The 16,402-nt window shown below is 35.5% G+C and overlaps 1 protein-coding gene across 1 annotated transcript; it reads left to right on the plus strand.

Annotated features, from left to right (window-relative positions):
• The first annotated feature begins 10,016 nt into the window (after nucleotides 1-10,016).
• On the plus strand, nucleotides 10,017-13,190 carry LOC107809416 (rac-like GTP-binding protein RAC13). The gene is made up of 7 exons (XM_016634046.2): nucleotides 10,017-10,424; nucleotides 10,533-10,620; nucleotides 12,032-12,141; nucleotides 12,251-12,314; nucleotides 12,434-12,498; nucleotides 12,695-12,760; nucleotides 12,876-13,190. The coding sequence occupies exons 1-7, from the start codon at nucleotides 10,326-10,328 to the stop codon at nucleotides 12,975-12,977; spliced, it is 594 nt and encodes a 197-aa protein (XP_016489532.1). The 5' UTR covers nucleotides 10,017-10,325; the 3' UTR covers nucleotides 12,978-13,190.
• Nucleotides 13,191-16,402: the final 3,212 nt, after the last annotated feature.

The following is a 16,402-nucleotide window of genomic DNA, read 5'->3' on the forward strand; positions in this document are numbered from 1 at the left end:
TGAGTCCTCTAAGTCAAATGCACGTGATGCAACAAACGTTCCTACTAGGGATCCGACATGAGGTTATGTTATTCTAAGTTTAAACCTGGGGTTGTATTCTAGACCTGGCTTACCCGAGCGGACAACTCGAGCCGAGATGGGGGCAACGTACTAGGAGCATGAAAGTCTACCTGGCCTAGTTACTGACCCAGCCTCGTTATATTTGGTATGACTTCTACAGAAAAAGCGGGCCATGCGAACGGGTGCACCATTTTCAGAAAACTCAGAGGGGTGGCATAAGAAGATAGTTATATACAATTCAAATAATATCAAAGCGGTAAATAGACGGCAATTAGCACATTAGGTCCACAAAATACAGTAATATCAACAATAAATAAAGCCAAGTAAAAATCATATTAACAAGCTCGAATTCTTGAACCCTGAACCAGAGATTCTGGGATCTGTTCCCCAGCAGAGTCTCCAGAGTTGTACCTCCTCCTTTTTACTACCCCCGGAAGGGTATATAAGGGAGTTTTTTTCAATTTAAGTGACAATCGAAACGAGATTATTATTTAAGATCAGAGTCGCCACTTGGGATAATTTATGGTGTCCCAAGTCACCAGTTAAAATTCCGAATCGAGGAAGTTGACTCTATTTATGGTCTGCGAACATAGAAATCGAGGTAAGGAATTTTGTTAACCTGGGATAAGGTGTTAGGCATTCCCGAGTTCCGTGGTTCTAGCACGGTCATTTTGATCATACTTGGCTTAATCAAATTGTTTAATTACTCATTTTTAGAACCTATGTGCATTTGCCTCTTTTAATTAAGAAATTATCTTGAAACGGGTCACGCGTACGTGTACCTATTTGTTTGGCGCGTCAAAAATCATGTCATGCGAACGTGTCCACAATTAATAACGCTTTATTATTATTAAGAAAGTTTGGTCGAAGTTGCGCGAACGCATACCCCGATTTTATTTTTTAGATCATAATTATGTCACGCGAACATGTACACAATCACGATGGTATATTAAACGTGCCTAACGCAAGCTATGAATATTCATTTAGAAACCATAATTATGTCACGCGAACGTGTATATAATCACGGTAATAAATTCAAAACATGCCTAAAAGTTTGCCTACCCGGGTGTTGACGGTCTAGCATGCTCCTAGCGGTCAAAGTAGTAGAACGAAACAATTAGCACTTAATGTCCAACCCCCACAACCAATTCGGTAATTTTCACTATTTGTTCTTAGACTTTCTCTTGTTTGCAATATCACATAGACTATTGATTGTGTTCCCCTAATACTTAATTAATTTACTACAGATAACTAATTAAACACAGTGATAGGAAAGACAACACTTAAAGGAGAACATTGACTTGAAATACTACAAAATCACGGAAAAGACAAAGAAAGAAAAGACGAAAAACTAACAGTAAAGAATGCAAAGACTAAAAGAGTTTTCAAACCATCTCTATAACTACTAAAGTTCTGAAAATCTAAAAAGAAACACTACTGCCAATATGAACTAAAAGTAAGTCTATGAGATTAAATCCTTTTTCCAAAAAATTATGACGTTTGAATTTGAAATATAAGGTTCATGGAGAATATGTCTATTTGAGCACAAATTTTCCCTATGACTTTCAGATTATTTCCTTCACTTTTAATTACTTGATGAGCTACTATGTTCTTATAACTCTAGACCAATCAAACTAAGCATCATGTTCACTAACTATCTAATGTAGTAGTCTAAATTCCATTCACTATGCAACTCAAAGCATGAACCAAGTATAAATTAAAATAATAAGTGAGATATAAGATATGCTAACACAGAAGCAAATTAATCTAAAGCATTCACCAAACCAATAAAAAAGAAATAGATAAAAGTGAGCATGAGAAATTGGACCTTCACAGAAGAATAATTTTTCTTTAGTACTCATGAATTGCAATCTTCCAGACTTTGAGTTACACTGCAAAAGCATGTAAAACTTGGCTTTGAAATCATCAGCCGCAACCGGAGCTACGGACGAAAATCGACGACCAGAAACACCTCGAATCGAACTCCAAACCTCAATTGATCTCCATTTTTGGAACACCAAAATCGAAATTAAAAGGAAGGCATAATTATATTATTATTATTATTTTAATATTTTTTGATTTTGGAACCTAAAACAAAATAAAAAAAATAAAACAAAAAGGAGGAATGAGAAGAAGCCCTTTTTCGTGAAACCCCTTCTTTTGTTTTGCCTCCATTTCTGTTCTATATCATTAATAAGAATGAATTGTTGCCCCCCTAAAACCGTGTCCACTCACTCTCGTTCCGCTACTGTTCCCCTCTTTTCTATGTGTGTGAACGTGCGACTTTCTTTTTTGTTCGTGTGTGGCTGCTGAGTGTGGAGCTGGTTCGTTACTTGGAGTGAGGGGGGTGGTCGGAATTGCTGGCGGCGATGGTGCTGTGATGGTGTCGCGACTGGTTTTTTTCTCAGGGGGGTTAAGGTTTTTGTCTAGGTTCAAAGAAAAAGGTGATGAAGTTATGTGTGTGGGTGTTCACGACTGATTTTGTGTTTTTTGCTGCTAGCTTAGGGTCTCGTTTTGGTTCTGCGGCTGAAGAAGACGATGCAACGCTGGGGGGAGTGGGGTTTTGTTCAGCGGCAGATGCCTTTGTCCCTAGGGGTCTAGGGTCTAGGGGTCGCTCATTCTCAATAACGGCGGATGAGATTTTTAGGGATCTAGGTTATATCTTAGGGTGTATTTTTGTTATATAGAAAGGGTTTTTAGGTTAAGAGGGCATGTGTTTGGTATTATTGGGCCTTAAAATTGGGCCAAAGACTAAAAAAAACTACAAAATTCATAAAGACGGGATAAACCAAGCCAACACTAATTCCTCCTTCTAAAATTATATACAATTTATAATATAAAAATATAAAACTAATCTTATGATTAAACTAAACTATATTAAAACATGAAACTATTTTGGTGTTTTCAAGATTATATATATAAAAAAATAAGGTACTATTTTTGTATATTTTTTATTTAAATTTATGAAAGATACATAAAGTAATTTTTTTTTTGTAATTTTTATTTTTATGACGAAATAAAGTAAAAAAGTCAAAATTAGTTGAAATAAAGATATTAGGCCTAAACTAAATATTTATATGCAAAAATATAAAAAATCTTGGGGAGGGTAAAAAATTACATGTGTACAATCGGTACAATTCAAACCCACAACAAAAATACATATAATTTGTATAAAGAAAGAGGAAGAGAAAAAAGCAAGTGATTGTATAGAAAAGGAAAATGGATGGACCACCCGCGAATGATGTTTGTTCAATATGCCATGGCAATTTCCATGTCCCTTGTCAATCCAATTGTTCCCATTGGTTTTGTGGTGCGTTCTTTTTTTTAAAATCTCTTTTATTATTTATTTGGTATTTTAACTTGCTATTATATTGCTGAAATTAGAGTTGAAGATGGAGAATGGTGAAAATTTGGGAGTTACCCACTTGCTTATATTAGGACCTATGAAGTTGTTTTGAAGAAATTAAGAAATTAAGATTAAAAAGTCATACAATTGACCTATTAGAACCCTTACTCAATCAAGGAATGATTCTTTGCATCAAAATTTGGACATACACTTAGGCAGATTCAATGAAATCTTTACCAATAACATCTAAGAAACCAAAAAGTACTCATAATCTGAAATAAAAATCAAATCTTTAACTCAAATGAGGCATAGTTCTGAATCGAAACACTAACACTATTTCCAGCACAGATACATCAACAGCCAAAACAAATAGATTTTTTACTTTATTTATCTTTTGCTTTCACTACATATTTATAATATAAAAATAGGGTGCAAATTAGTAGACAAGACAAAGCAAAAGTACAAGAAGGGATTATGGTCACCTGATGAAGATGACAAGCTCAAAAATTATATCATTAAGCAACATGCATTTCCCCAATCAAACAAAACAAAAACGAAAGTTAGAAGTTAGGGATTTGGTAAGGGAAACTTACCTGGCAGTGGAGAGTCTCGATGGAGCTTCAGCAGTGTCGGCGAGTGCCGCTGGTTGGTAGCAGCGGCGGGTAGGGCTGTGCATGGATCGGATCGGATCGGATCGGATTTAGCATATTTCGGATTGAAATTTCGGATTTCGGATTCCACAAATTGCAATCCGAATCCGATCCGAATTATATCGGATTGGATCGGATTTTTAAATTTCGGATCAGATTGTATATATTATTAAGGAGTGTGTATAACTGTATATGGATAATGGATATTACATAATACAATAGCATTTAAAAGAACAAAAATAGCAAATAAATGACTATAAATTACAGTACCTCAAGATTTTACTTTTGGCTTCATTCCAATTAATAAATATGTTACTAATGTCTAATAGTATAGTATTGTAAAATGTAAATGGTTAAAGCTGACAGTCTCATTGTACTTGCAACCCATAAAGGTACACAATATTGCACAAATTCATTTCCCAGTTGAACTGTTGAAGCATAGCAGAAGCATAGCTAAGCTAACAGTTACAACTTACAAGAGCAAAAGCATAGCAGAAGGCAGAAGCATAGCAGAACTGTAGAAGCATAACACAAGTCCCTGCAATAACTGTGGTACTTTGCAAAAGCATAGCAAAAGAATTTCCAGTTCTACTGATCATTCTCATTCAATCCAGATTCTTTTAAGAACCAAAATGGAAGAAACACAAGACTGCAAGAGCAGAAGCATAGCTAACAGTTCAAGAGAAGGTAATAATTCAACAGTTCAACATGTCCATAAACAAAACACAATCTTCAGAATAAAACAAAATTAACTAAAATCCCAAATAGCTGTTTAATCACTAATGAACTGAAATCCTCAACCAGAATTCCTTAATGCAGCAGCCTTAAGTTCTGGCACACCTGGCACACTGGAACTGAAATCCTCAACCTGGCACACTTTCAAGTTCAGCAATACTACACTTGTCAAAAATGAGAGAATCAGTAAATGTGTATCATGTGATAGCAAATTGCTTGTACCACTGTTTTTGGTGTTAGCTACATATTCTTCTGGACAGTACTTGCATTTCGCTTTTTTAACACCGTCGTCATCAGTGAACTTACTGAAGTGTCGCCAAGCCACTGATCTTTCTTTCATGATTTTTCTTTTCTTCGAACCAGAATCACATTCGACGTTGCTTATTATTTGAAGCACCACTTTCACCACATTTTACAATGGCTTGAACTTTATTCACCATCTCTACCTCATCTTCCATCTACGAAACAAAACAAAAAATTAAAATTAAAATTGGATTCAAAATAGTAGTATAGTATGGTCTATTTCTGTTTAAGAAAATCAAGAGTGAAACCCCCAATTTATTTCATCAATTTTATCCAAGAAATAAAAGAGAACAAAGAGACCTAACCCTAGTGTCTTTCTTAAGAATTTCATCAATTCTTAGTGTCTTACCAGTTACCAGTGCGGTCGCCGGAACACAGAGAAGAGATAGAGGAAGCGACGAGCAGGAGGGAGCAGCTTGAGGCGTCGCGTGAAGACTGAAGTGAGCAGCACCAGCACAACAGTCTCTGGGTGTGACTTGTGAGGCGTGAAGAGTGAGGACTGAGTCTGAGGCGTGAGAAGTGAGGACTGAGTTTGAGGCGTGAGAACTCAAGTTGAGGTATTTGCTGCCATGGCGTGAGAACTCAGGTTGAGAGCTGTGAGGACTGAGTCTGAGGAGTGAGGACCACAGACAGAGGCACAGAGGATGAATGAAATAAGACCTAATGCACCTAACCCTAAAAATAAAATTAGAATTTATATTTCCCTTAATAAATTCGGATTTCGGATCGGATCAGGTTCAAACTATACAAATCCGAATCCAATCCGAAAATTCGAAATTTTAATAAATCAAATCCGAATCCGAAATCCAAAATCCGAAATCCGAATTTCAGCGGACCGAATCGGATTTCGGATATCCGATCCAAATGCACAGCCCTAGCGGCGGGTTTGGGTGGGGGGAAGTTTGAGTGAGAGAGAGAAGAGAGAAGAAAGAAAAGAGGGAAAGGAAAAGAAAGATGTTCCCTGTTAGGGTTTTTAAAAAACCTTTCCGACTGATTAGGTCGGTATTTTGGTCAAAGCAGTCAACCTCGTTTTACTAAAAATTTTCGACCGAATTGGTCGCTATTTTATTTTTTATTTTTTTAAAATTATTTCCGACCGAATTGGTCCCTAACAGTGACACGGAATTTTCCGCCAAAATTTACGACGGATATAGACGGAATATTAGTCGCAACTATTATTACAAATTAAAAAAATAAACTTTTATGTATTTTCAGACCGATTCCGTTAGAAATTTCCGACTACTTTTTTCCGTCGGAAATTGACCCTTTTTTAGTAGTGAAAATATCTCGGATACAATTTGGTAATGCTGTAACTAAACGTAAAATTACGAGTCCGTCCTAATTTTCTAATTGTTAAAAGGCATTGATAGACAAATGGGACTCTAGGACCTTTTTACTTCTTTTTCTAGGACTAGAAGGCCTCCAAAAAGTTAAGGTTCAGTTAGAACTATGCATACACACAAATTTGTATTTTAGAGATAAATGGAGATGAGACAAGAGACTGATAGTTTAGTTGGACTATAATTTCTAAGTTAAATCATCAAGCACAAATTTACATCTCAGTTTTTGGGCCTTTTCTCGACATTTTTTATTATTTAATTTCTATCTATTACATTGAGAAATCAGGAAAAGGAAAGCCGGACGATAAATATTGAAGAATTAAATGACGACGATAAAAGTTGTTGAACACTTTTACAATTTATTGGAATTTACCCGGAGTACAATTCTACTAAGTGCACAGATAGTCATTCTCAGTGATGCTATTTAAAGATTAGTCAGTACTTATTTTGTCCTAAAATTATAAACTGAAAATCTTAACTTCAAGACAATTCAGAACAAAATGCCCTGGAAATTTGAACTGAAAAACTGAAATTCACGGTATAATGGCTAATTTTTAAATAGCAGCCCTTTAGAGTGGCTATTTAGTGTCATTTCTACCCTGATTTCAGTGTATTTCTGAAAATGGGCTTCTCTGTGACCTGAAAGCAAAGCTAGATAAGAAGCCCACATGAAGCCCACGATCTAGGAGGAATCAATTTGAATTTACAATCCGTCAGACAACTTGTAGCGAATGAATTTGGGCAAATTACACATTTGGCGGATCGACCAAAAATAATTATTACTTCTAATTAAATATATAAAAAATATGTATATTATATATTAATACACAAAAAATATATACTATGCCGGTCATTACTTTTGGAGCGACTATAATATATAATTTTACCAATAATAAATTTATATAAAACCCAGTCGCTAGGATGCACTATTCTGAAGAAGAAGGAGGAGGAGGAGGAGGAACGGCGATATCAATCTCACGGAATTGATTTCTCACCACTACATCCTTCAAGTTCACACTTTTCATAATTGTCAACACTCCTTTCTAATTTTGGCTAAATGTACTTCACGATTATAGTGATTTCACAAATGATCGTTCTAAATCTTTAAAAAGAACGTAAAAGATAACAAAGTAAACTTCCCCACTGTGTTTCTCTTTTTATTTCCAGTTGAAAAGGTATCAAGACATGCTTCTAGATATATTACTCAAAAGTAAGGGTGTTCATCGGTTGGTACGATACGGTATTTAGATATTTTGGTTCGGTATTTTCGGTATTTGGTTTCTTAAAATCCTATACCAATACCGTACCTAATTAAATTCGGTATGGTTCGATTTTTCTCCTTTCAATTTCAGTTTATTTGGTTCGGTAACTTCGGTTTATTTGGTTTGAATACTAACTAGTGCATAGAGCCATACACTCTAATATTCTTAATTAAAGTACTCAAAAATACAAAACTGAAAATGTTTGCTAACAAAACTTTTGTCCAGAACTAGCAAATATTGACCCAAATAGAGAAAATTGTATATAAAAGAATATTTGATCACTAAAAATGTCTTGTTAATTGTTTAGAGTTAATTGATGAACTTTGAGAATAAAGGAAAGTAAAATTTTAGATTTTTTATATTTATGTTATAATTGATAATATGTATTTTGTGTAATATAATATATATTTCAATATGGTATCGGTATTTCGGTATTTTATTTTAAAATACCAAATACCATACCTAATACCAATTTTTTAAAAAACTTAAACCAAATACCATACCAAATACCAAAATACCATATACCAAATACCAAAATTTTCGATTTCGGTACAATAATTCGATATTTACCAAATTATGCCCAGCCCTACTCAAAAGAACCGACATAATATACCTAATCAAATCGAATTGAAAAAATAAAAAATCTAGACAAGTATAAATTGAACTTCTAATGCTAAAAACTTTATTCTTCTACCTAAATTTTAAGTGTAAATGTTCTAAATATTAAAACCAAGTGGGATGGAATATTTTCAAAATTGAGATTTGTAACTATGTTAATCAACATATTATAATCTATACTTCAATGTATGGATTTGCGTTGTGAGTAATTAATAGGTGAAAAAATGTGAATTTGATCCACACTTCTTTGATTGGTTAGTCAAGAATAAAACATACATCAGTCTGGCTTCAAGTTTTCGTAACAGGGGATCTTATTTGTAGATTCTTTATTTTGTGTTCAAGAATTTCCTAATATTTGTCGTTTGAGTATAATTTTTTGTTTTGTTAATATGCTGAATTCTTTTTAACCATCGACGCCGAGTGATCATAAGTTGCATTATTATTGTTGACAATCATTATCTAAAATCAGCATTACCTTTTAAAAAATATACTGCCATTTCAATATAGCTCGAGAAGCATATGATGCGTTATACCCTGGCTTATTATTACCACATGCATCTTTCTCTGTTGGCTCAAAAATATACTACTATGTGCCAAAAAATGAATTGGGCCTAGAATGGCGGGGCGGGCGGAGCGGTTGCTGGTTAAGGGAAATCGCACATTTAACCCGCCCCTCTCGCATAGCAATTTTTGTTATTTTCAACCCGTCCCCCATAGAATTGTCCTGCTTGACTTTTAAATTTATTTAATTTTGTTATTTTGCAACAACAAAAATAAACGGATACATGGGTTAATAATAAGCTCAAACGCGGTGAATGCCAACTAAGGGTGTTAAACGGTGGGCCGGGAGGGTAGGGAAAAGTTGAAATCGTCCGGATTTCGAACCGGACTGGTTACGGGTTAAGGGTTACCGGGCTTAACGGGTTCGGATTCATCCGGGTAAAAAATGAACCATAAGGGTTACGGGTACAAGGGGCCGGGCACGGCCGGGTTAGGGTAATTTTTAATTTTTTTTGTATTTTGTATTACTATTGTAAGTTATATTAATATAAAGTAAAAATCTAAAGAATACAATGACGATGGGAAAAAATTGCACTTATAAATTGCAAGTGCTACATTTATTTCAAAATTCAAACTTAGGTTTACATTTAACAAGTAAATTAACGAAAAAGAGTAAATTCAAAGGTTTTGCATTGCCTTAGACTCTAAAACCTTTAAAAAAAATGAATCTAGCCATTAAACCGGACCGAGTCGGGCCGGTTAACCGGTTCTACAGGAATTTTGGTTGATCGGTCCAGTTAACCGGATAAATTAAAGTGAACTTACCAACCCCTAACCCTAGTAACCCAGCCCACCAGCCCCTAAGTACCGGGCCGGCCCGGGTCAGCCCGGCCCGTTTGACACCTCTAACGTCAACTAGAAAATCTGAAAAGCCACCCATGATAATTAAGAGTGACACCCTAGTATAAACTTTGAGGCCACCTATCGTCCTAATTATTTAAATTTCTGTTTTTTGGCAACTTTCTGAAATATATTCTGTTTCGATCATCATAGAATATAGTCCAATTAAGCAACCTTTCCGGTCTTTTGATCATTTATACAATTGCTTCTTCAATACTTAATCCAACTAACACTCACCACTACACCTACTTTGCAAACCTTTGTTTCTTTTTGTTTTCCTCCCTTTTCCTTTTAGCTATCTGGCCTTGAACTTAAAGGAAAGTAAAAAGGGTCGTGTAAGCAATGATTGCTTAGGTGTATAGACCTGCATCCAATATGCCAACCTCTCCATTGCCAAATATGTTTCATTAAGTTTCAAAATCCAATTATTTTTACTTAAACATGTTGGTCTTATCATTATGAGCAAAAAGAAGTATTTGAAGAATATATACTAGCTAGGAGATGTATCAGTGAAGAATAAAAAGAAAGTATTTCTCATCTAAAGTACTTGGCCTTTCAAGAACATTGAGAGAAGAAACCAAACTAAGTTGAAGCCAATAGCCAAGAGAAGATGACTACTGCAAGATTTATCAAATGTGTGACAGTTGGAGATGGAGCGGTTGGAAAGACTTGTATGCTAATTTCATACACTAGTAATACCTTTCCTACGGTAATATTAATTGGTTTTCTCATCTTTTCCTTTTCCCTTTCTTTACTTAAATTTCCTCCTCATTTCTTGGATGTTTGTTGTTAATTTCATAAGAATGTTGTTTGATAGGATTATGTTCCGACGGTGTTCGACAATTTCAGTGCAAATGTGGTGGTGGATGGCAGCACCGTTAACCTTGGCCTGTGGGATACTGCAGGTAAATCACCAAGGACCTTTACACCAATAGCCGGTCATTAGGATTAGGAGTGTACAAAGGAAACCGACAAATCGCACCAACCCGATAATCTGAATCAAATCGAGGAAAAAAACCCGATTATGGTTTGGTTTGATTTGGTTTGGTGTTGAAAAAAAACCGACAATAATTGATCTGGTTTGGTTTTAGCTAAAGAAAGTCAAACCGAAACCAACCCAACCCGATATTACATATATAGAAATTTTATATATATTTAATATATAAATATACTTATTGTGATGTACTTTATAAATATTTTTTAAAAAATTTCATAATTTTATATTTTAAGGTATTATTTCAAGGTTGGACTTAGAACTTTTAAATGTTCCAATAAGTTTTATAGCCATTAACATAATTAATTAAATAATGCTAAAAAAAGCCCATACCAAAATCAAATCAATACTAATGTTAACAAAAGGCATTCAATTCAATACCACGAACATAGAATGTATTGGATATCTGTTTTTTGTTTTGCAATAATTTAGATAAAAATGCATAACCTATTTTTATTTTTTCTTTAGCGTTTAGTCATGTAATTAATACTCCCTTATTAGTCTACTTATTTTAGCATGACTTGGTACTTTTAGATTATGTTTATTTTTATTATGACTTTTTAATTAGCAATATTTATATTACATAACTATATTGTCTTTATTGTTGAATATTTTAGGATAATGCCATGACACATCTCATATTTTGTATTATTTTCTTGGAAAATACTTTATATAGTTGTATCTTACTAGGATTAAAGAAATATTTTGAGCATAATTTATATGTTTTGTTCTACGAAGATTTTACCGGAAAAAACCCGAAAACCCGAGAAAAACCCGAGTTTTATTGGTTTGGTTTGGTCTTTAGATTTAATAAACCGACACAATTGATTTGGTTTGGTAATTGTAAAATTTGAACCAACCCGACCTATGTACACCCCTTTCGGTCATATTCATTGTTTAGTTTTTCTAGCCATATATATAGATTATATAATGATTATATATAACTATACACATATAATATACAAATTATGCATATATTATACTTCCACGGGCAAAATTATGCATATATTATACTTTCACCAGCTGTTTTTAGTTTAAGTTATTGGACGAGCGGCTATTTGTGTTAATTCTTCAAATCTATTTCACATATGAATTTGAATTCAATCATGATTTTTTTTCCTTAGCACTATTGAAGGGAATGTTTTCTTGCAATACTTCCCTTTTGTGGAGAAGGATTTTGATATTATGCCTTATAGTCGTACGATCAATTCTTTTTGAGTGTGTATTTATGTTGTGTGGTCTTATTTTTCTCGTTCGTCTTTTCTCTTCCTTATGGACGGGATATTGTGATTGAAACTTGAATTTATGATTGTGAAATGCAGGACAAGAAGACTATAACAGGCTAAGGCCACTAAGTTATAGAGGAGCTGATGTCTTTTTGCTTGCTTTTTCTCTAATAAGCAAGGCAAGCTACGAGAACATTTACAAAAAGGTTAGCTATTTCTCCTCATATAAGTGATTTTTTATATATAGAAATCATACAAGTATGATAAATCTGTCTTAATTGTTTACCAAAAATTCTCGTTGTTGATCATTAACAGTGGATCCCTGAGTTAAGGCACTATGCTCCTACTATTCCAATTGTTCTAGTGGGAACTAAACTTGGTAAGATCAATTTAGTATTTCATTATATATAAATATAATGTCATAATTAATTATCAAAACATATATTATAGCCTAATGTGAAACCTGATTTATAACTGGTTTACAACTAACGATGCCAGACCTGAGGGAAGATAAGCAATATTTAAGTGATCATCCAGGGGCAACTCCTATAACAACCTCCCAGGTGAGTCCAGTTATGGGAAGATTAGAGTTATTTACTTTTCTTTGACCGTTCCTATTAACAGAAAATTTGAGTTCTTGTGGTTACTTTTCAAACAAATAACAGAGATCTCTATAGTAATACGTTATGCTGTGCTGAAATTATTAATCTCTTACTTGACCCCCCCAAAAAAAATTACTAATATGTTATTTAAAATAAGGGAGAGGAGTTGAAAAAGATGATAGGAGCAGTTGCCTACACTGAATGCAGTTCTAAGACGCAGCAGGTAATTAACAAATACATTATAGCTTAATCAATCATTAGAACATCATTACACGTTAAATAAACAATCTTATCGACTCCTAATTTTCTTTGATATTTCTGTTTGGTGGCATTTTCAGAACGTGAAAACTGTCTTTGATACTGCAATAAAGGTAGCCTTGCGACCCCCTAAGATGAAGAAAAGACCGCAAAAGCGAAGAACATTATGCGCCATTCTTTGAAATTCTCCTACTCCTTTGTTTCACAGCCTTAAACTTTCGACTACTATTCAATTACTGTGTTCTTATCATTTTGTAACAGCATAAGAGGAAGAACCTAAGTTGTAATTTTTTCTTTTTTTGTATTATTTAGTTGTTAGGTGAAGTATTAAAGTTTCTTTTTAAACATTTTTTCTTTCATTATATATAATAAAATCTTGTAAGTTGTAATAGCTAGTTCCTTTCTTTTTTCTAACTATTCTATGTTACCCCGCTTTTGTCTAATTCCCAAATTTCCCAGTTCCCACTAATCGGTTCTTTTATTTTTTCGGTTGCACTAAATTAGCCCAAATACATTCTTAACATAGTGTGATATTGTTCGATTTGGGTCAAGCTCACACGGTTTTACCTCAAAGACCTTACACCATTAAGAGATCCCTACACCTTATATGTAGGCTCCCAATCTTTTCAGCTACCACTGTCAGACTTTGTTCGCACACCCAACAATCTCCCTGTCACGACCCAAAAACTAACCATATCGAGATGGCGTCTATCGTGGTATTAGGAAAGCCGACACATTACCAAAACAAATCGATATTTTCATTTTAAAGATAATTCCAAAGCTATTTAACTTTAAAATCTTCATAATAGAGTTCAAATTAAAACAAAGTGCGGAAAAGAAAGCCCGACATCGGGGTGTCACTAGTCATGAGCATCTACTACAACCATCTGACCATATCAAGACTAACATAGCCTGGAAATAACTGAATACAACTAAGGGAAGATAAAGAGGGAGAAAAGCAGGTCTGCGATCGCCAGACAACTACCTTGCTAACTCCGATGGATCTGCTACTGAATAATCAATACTCGCTACCGTGACCAGAGATGCCTGGATATGCACACAAGGTGCAGGGAGTAACGTGAGTACGCCAACTCAGTAAGTAACCACAGTAAATAAAGATTGAGAAGTAGTGACGAGCAATAATGCAAGTACAGTTCATATCACAAAAACTCAGTAAAATACAACATGTTTTTAAAACCATAGTTTGAATCAAATCAGGTTTAAATCCAGTTCCAGTAAAATCATTAAAACATCTTTCAACAGTTTTCAAATAAAGGTTCAATGCATAAGTGAGTAAAATGATAAAATCATAAACAGCCCCTCGGGCAAACATCATTCATATACAGCCCCTCGGGCAAACCTCACCATCACTCATATACAGCCCCTTGGGCAAGCCTCGCCATCACTCATGCCTCCCAGTCACTCAATACTCGGCACTCACACTCAGTAAGTACCTGCGCTTACTGGGGGTGTGCGGACTCCGAAGGGGTTCCTTCAGCCCAAGCACTACAACAAGCCAATCATGGCATAAATCAATCAGGCTCTTGGCCTCACTCAGTCATGAATCAGTAAAATATGCTGCGGCGTGCAACCCGATCCCATAAATATCCTCACAAATCAGGCCCTGGGCCTCACACAGTCATGAATCAGTAACGGCGTGCAGCCCGATCCCATTGATATTCACATAGATCAGGCCCTCGGCCACACTTAGTCATGATTCAATAAAATAACATTTATATGATGCATCAAAACAGAGTAACAGAGACTGAGTTATGCAGTAAATAAGTATAAACATGATTGAGTATAGATTTCCAGTCGAAAACAATGAGAGGATAGCAAGAAAAGACCTCTAAGGGTCCAAACAATACTGGCATAAGGCCTAAACATGGCATTCAACCTGATTTACATAAATTCTTTTTAAAACACGTAAGAAGTATGTAGTTTCAACAAAATATTCAACTTTACAGTAGATACGGGACGAACCAAGTCACAATCCCTAACGGTGCACGCCCACATGCCCGTCACCTAGCATGTGCGCCACCTCAAAATAGCCACATGACACAAAATCCGGGGTTTCATACCCTCAGGACTAGATTTACAATCGTTACTTACCTTAAACTGATCAATTCTCTACTCCGCGATGCTCTTGCCCCTCGACTCGGCCTCCAATTGCTCCGAATCTATTCACAACCAGTACAATACCATCAATATATGCTAAAGGAATGAATTCCACAAGAAAAACTATCAAATTAGACACAAATCCCGAAATTCACTCAAACCCGGCCCCCTGGCCCACGCCTCGAAATTCGAAAAATATTACAAAACTTGAAAGCCCATTCACTCACGAGTCCATACATATGAAATTCATCAAAATCCGACTCCATTTGGTCCCTCAAATTCTCAAATCAAACTCTCCAATTTTCAAGCCCTAAATTCCCAAATTTCTAGCTCAAATTCCTAATTAGATGATGAATAAAGCCATAGATTCATGAAATTTATACCATTATAGGTTAGAATCACTTACCCCAATGTTGCTCCTTGAAATCCTTCAAAAAATTGCCTCTCTCCCAAGTTCTTCAAACCCAAAATTAAAAATAGAGAACAAAACCTCGAGGTGGGGTTTTCTGCCCAGCAAAACCGCACTTGCGGTCCTATTTCCGCATCTGCTGGACCGCATCTGCGAAGCGGGCTCCGCTTTTGTAGAATTTCATTAAAAGGACTGCTTCCGCTTCTGCGATTTCCTGACCGCATTTGCGGTCATCGCAGATGCGGGGACCAAGCCGCACCTGTGATCCAGTTGCGCACCTGCACCCCAAATCTGCGGTTCCCACTCCTCCCTGTGTGGTTAAGACAGAACCAGCAGCTACAGCTATCTCCCAACACCAAAAATCAATCCGTTAACCACCTGAAACACACTAGAGGTCCTCAGGACCTCAACCAAACATGCCAACCAGTCATATATCATCATACAAACTTAGTCGAACCTTTGAAACACTCAAAACAACTTCAAAACACCAAATTACCCTCGAATTCGAGCCTAAAAACTTCTAAACTTTCAAATTCTGCAAACGATACCGAAACCTATCAAATCACCTCCGAATAACCTCAGATTTTACACACACGTCAAAAATGACACTACGAACCTACTCCAACTTCTGGAATTCCATTTCCATCCCGATATCAAATTTTCCACTACCGACCAAAATCGTCAAATTTCCAACTTTCACCAATGCAAGCCTAAATATACCACGGACCTCCAAATCACATTCCGGACGCGCTCCTAAGTCCAAAATCACCTAACGGATCTAACAGAACCATCCAAAATTCAATCCGAGATCAAATACTAAAATGTCAAAACTTGGTCAAACCTTTCAATTTTAAGGCTTCTAGCTGAGAATCATTCTTCTAACTCAATTATGAAAAACCTGAAAACCAAAATCAACGATTCACATAAGTCATAATAATTCATATGGAGCTACTCATGCCCTCAAACAACCAAGCGAAGTGCAAATGCTCAAAACAACCGGCCGGGTCGTTACATCCTCCACTACTTAAACATACGTTCGTCCTCGAACGTGCCAAGAGTTGTTCCAAAAGCCATCAAATC

This window comes from Nicotiana tabacum, chromosome 3, assembly GCF_000715075.1.
Source record: "Nicotiana tabacum cultivar K326 chromosome 3, ASM71507v2, whole genome shotgun sequence".
NCBI classification, from domain to species: Eukaryota; Viridiplantae; Streptophyta; class Magnoliopsida; order Solanales; family Solanaceae; genus Nicotiana; species Nicotiana tabacum.